Source organism: Somniosus microcephalus, unplaced genomic scaffold (genome assembly GCF_052327205.1).
Source record: "Somniosus microcephalus isolate GS21.2 unplaced genomic scaffold, FLI_Smic_1.0 unresolved_chr2, whole genome shotgun sequence".
NCBI lineage: Eukaryota > Metazoa > Chordata > Chondrichthyes > Squaliformes > Somniosidae > Somniosus > Somniosus microcephalus.
The window spans coordinates 87373824-87378172 of NW_028225180.1; the positions used below are offsets into that span (position 1 = coordinate 87373824).

The 4349-nt window shown below is 61.0% G+C and overlaps 1 protein-coding gene across 1 annotated transcript; it reads left to right on the forward strand.

Annotated features, from left to right (window-relative positions):
* The first annotated feature begins 203 nt into the window (after positions 1–203).
* LOC147092965 (serine/threonine-protein kinase D3-like) lies at positions 204–3686 on the forward strand. Its single transcript, XM_085976295.1, has 3 exons — positions 204–794; positions 2720–2805; positions 3293–3686. The coding sequence occupies exons 1-3, from the start codon at positions 656–658 to the stop codon at positions 3467–3469; spliced, it is 402 nt and encodes a 133-aa protein (XP_085832421.1). The 5' UTR covers positions 204–655; the 3' UTR covers positions 3470–3686.
* The last annotated feature ends 663 nt before the right edge of the window (positions 3687–4349 follow it).

Consider the following 4349-nt stretch of genomic DNA (forward strand, 5'->3'; position numbering starts at 1 on the left):
GGATTTAAGGGGAAGCTGGATAAACACAGGAGGGAGAAAGGATTTTTTTTATTCGTTCCTGGGATGTGGGCGTCGCTGGCGAGGCCCAGCATTTATTGCCCATCCCTAATTGCCCTTGAGAAGGTGGTGGTGAGCCGCCTTCTTGAACCGCTGCAGTCCGTGTGGTGAAGGTGCTCCCACAGTGCTGTTAGGGAGGGAGTTCCAGGATTTTGACCCAGCGACGATGAAGGAACGGCCGATATATTTCCGAGTCAGGATGGTGTGTGTGACTTGGAGGGTAACTTGGAGGTGGTGGTGTTCCCATGCGCCTGCTGCCCTTGTCCTTCTAGGTGGACGAGGTCGCGGGTTTGGAATTGAAGTTTATGCTGATGGGGTGAGATGAAGAGGGGTGGGAGGAGGCTCGTGGGGAGCAAAAACACCGGCACGGAGCAGACGGGCCCAATGGCCGGTTTCTGTGCGGTAAATTCTGGGTCTATGATCGCGATGAACCGTTGTCACACGTTGACCTTTGCCCTCCCGCTCTCAGGTCAAGCTCTGCGACTTTGGCTTCGCGCGGATCATCGGGGAGAAGTCGTTCCGCCGGTCAGTGGTGGGGACGCCGGCCTACCTGGCCCCGGAGGTGCTGCGCAGCAAAGGCTACAACCGCTCGCTGGACATGTGGTCCGTGGGTGTCATCGTGTACGTCAGTCTCAGCGGCACCTTCCCCTTCAACGAGGACGAGGACATCAACGACCAGATCCAGAACGCGGACTTCATGTACCCGCCCAGCTCCTGGAGGGAGATCTCGCTCGGGGGTAAGCGAGGCGGCGGGCGGGCGGGCGGGCGGGGCGCTGGGTCAACGTATTCCTGCAGCTTTCACCGTGCGACCTCTCCCGCCAACGGCCGCGCGCTCGCTCGCCACTCTTCGCCCGACACGTCCCGTCTCCGCGGCCAATCGCAAAGCGAACAGAATCTCCGTCCTGCCCTGATTGGATGATGCTTGCCTCTCTGGCACCAGAGCCTATCTTTATTTTCCCAATTAATGAAAGTGTAGGAGAAGAATTACAATGTTTGTTTAACCCCACCCCCTGTGATTTTTCTCCCAGGTTTTGCTCTTTCATTCCCGGAGACCGCGGGGCCCCCTCTCCCGGAGACCTCGGGGCCCCCTCTCCCGGAGACCTCGGGGCCCCCTCTCCCAGAGACCTCGGGGCCCCCTCTCCCAGAGACCGCGGGCCCCCTCTCCCAGAGACCTCGGGGCCCCCTCTCCCAGAGACCTCGGGGCCCCCTCTCCCAGAGACCTCGGGGCCCCCTCTCCCAGAGACCTCGGGGCCCCCTCTCCCAGAGACCTCGGGCCCCCTCTCCCGGAGACCTCGGGGCCCCCTCTCCCGGAGACCTCGGGCCCCCTCTCCCGGAGACCTCGGGGCCCCTCTCCCAGAGACCTCGGGGCCCCCTCTCCCAGAGACCTCGGGGCCCCCTCTCCCAGAGACCTCGGGGCCCCCTCTCCCGGAGACCTCGGGGCCCCCTCTCCCGGAGACCTCGGGGCCCCCTCTCCCGGAGACCTCGGGGCCCCCTCTCCCGGAGACCTCGGGGCCCCCTCTCCCAGAGACCTCGGGGCCCCTCTCCCAGAGACCTCGGGCCCCCTCTCCCAGAGACCTCGGGCCCCCTCTCCCAGAGACCTCGGGGCCCCCTCTCCCAGAGACCTCGGGGCCCCCTCTCCCGGAGACCTCGGGCCCCCTCTCCCGGAGACCTCGGGCCCCCTCTCCCAGAGACCTCGGGGCCCCCTCTCCCAGAGACCTCGGGGCCCCCTCTCCCAGAGACCTCGGGGCCCCCTCTCCCAGAGACCTCGGGGCCCCCTCTCCCAGAGACCTCGGGGCCCCCTCTCCCAGAGACCTCGGGGCCCCCTCTCCCAGAGACCTCGGGGCCCCCTCTCCCGGAGACCTCGGGGCCCCCTCTCCCAGAGACCTCGGGGCCCCCTCTCCCAGAGACCTCGGGGCCCCCTCTCCCAGAGACCTCGGGGCCCCCTCTCCCAGAGACCTCGGGCCCCCTCTCCCGGAGACCTCGGGGCCCCCTCTCCCAGAGACCTCGGGGCCCCCTCTCCCAGAGACCTCGGGGCCCCCTCTCCCAGAGACCTCGGGGCCCCCTCTCCCAGAGACCTCGGGGCCCCTCTCCCAGAGACCTCGGGGCCCCCTCTCCCGGAGACCTCGGGGCCCCCTCTCCCAGAGACCTCGGGGCCCCCTCTCCCAGAGACCTCGGGGCCCCCTCTCCCAGAGACCTCGGGGCCCCCTCTCCCGGAGACCTCGGGGCCCCCTCTCCCAGAGACCTCGGGGCCCCTCTCCCAGAGACCGCGGGCCCCCTCTCCCAGAGACCTCGGGCCCCCTCTCCCAGAGACCTCGGGCCCCCTCTCCCAGAGACCTCGGGGCCCCCTCTCCCAGAGACCTCGGGGCCCCTCTCCCAGAGACCTCGGGGCCCCCTCTCCCAGAGACCGCGGGCCCCCTCTCCCAGAGACCTCGGGGCCCCTCTCCCAGAGACCTCGGGCCCCCTCTCCCAGAGACCTCGGGCCCCCTCTCCCGGAGACCTCGGGCCCCCCTCTCCCAGAGATGTTGTCAGCCCCCATGTCAGTCTAATGGTCTTGGAGAGTGTGCGACTGACTCTCTGCCCCCTGGATTAGATTGCAGCCGGAAGCATGTTCCTGATTCACTGTCCTCATTCCCTCTCCCTCTCTCCCTCTCTGTGTTTGCAGCCATTGAACTGATAAACAGCCTGCTTCAGGTGAAGATCAGGAAGCGATACAGTGTGGACAAGGCGCTCAGTCACACCTGGCTGCAGGTCAGTTGTATTCAGCATCTCAACACCGCCCGTATCAACAACACAATTAAACCGCACGATCTCTGTTTGAGGGCAGCAGCAACACTTCATTGGACTTTAAAAAAACAACAATCGCAGTGGGTCCATCTCGGCATTAGGGATAGAATCAGTAACTGGGAGCGGCTGTGATCACTAATTCTAAAAAATCTCTCCAAAGACCAAAAATATTCCACATTCTAATTGTAGAACAAAAGAAAAGTGAATAACGTGTGTTCCTCAATCTGTCTCTCCCCTCCCGCTCTCTCTGTCTGTCCCTCTCTCCCCCCTCTCTCTCCCCCCTCTCTCTCCCCCTCTCTCCCCCCTCTCTCCCCCCCTCTCTCCCTCTCCCTCTCTCTCTCCCTCTCTCTCTCCCTCTCTCTCCCCCTCTCTCTCCCCCTCTCTCTCCCTCTCCCTCTCTCTCTCTCCCTCTCTCTCCCCCTCTCTCTCTCTCTCTCTCTCACCCTCGCAGGATTATCAAACCTGGTTGGATCTGCGGGACTTTGAGACCAAGTTTGGCCGGCGCTACATCACACACGAGAGTGACGACGCGCGGTGGCGGCGATACGCGGGCGATCACGGCCTCGACTACCCTTCGCACTTCATCACCGCCCCCAGCATGGAGGAGATCGACGAGGACGCCCTCTGAGCCCCACGGGCGGGCGAGCGGGCGACATCTACCCGCGTGGGACCATTCCAGACTAACCCTGAACACGGGCACTCCCTAATCTCCCATCACCAGCTCGGCAAAGGCTGTGAACTCCTCCTGGAGACTAAAGGAATTGAAGATTAATCTCCGAGGGGAAACAGAACTGGGAGAAACATCACACAGGAATTAAATAAAATTGGGACTTTTTTTCAATGAACACTTTATTAGTTATGCAATGATTGGAGATTGGGGAAAAGGCTGTTTCACCAACAGTCCCGATTAATCCAATTGGGTTACATAGAGTTACACAGAATCTGCAGCACAGAAACAGGCCATTCGGCCCAACCAGTCCGAGCCGGCGTTCATGCTCCACTCGATCCTCCTCCCGTCTTTCCTCATCTAACTCTATCAGCGTAACCCTCTATTCCCTTCTCCCTCATACGCTTGTCCAGCCTCCCCTTAAATCCATCGATACTATTCACCTCAACCACTCCCTGTGGGAGCGAGTTCCACATTCTCACCACTCTCTGGGTAAAGAAGTTTCTCCTGAATTCACTATTGGATTTCTTGGTGACGATCTTATATTGACGGCCCCTAGTTCTGGTCTTCCCCACAAGTGGAAAACATTCTCTCTGTATCCACTCTATCAAAACCTTTCATCATTTTAAAGACCTCTATTAGGTCACCCCTCAGTTGCCTTTATTCAAGAGAAAAGAGACCCAGCCTGTTCATCCTTTCCTGATAGCTATACCCTCGCATTTCTGGTATCATCCCTTGTAAATCTTCTCTGCACCCTCTCCAGTGCCTCTATATCCTTTTTATAATATGGTGACCAGAACTGTACGCAGTGCTCCAAGTGCGGTCTAACCAAGGTTCGATA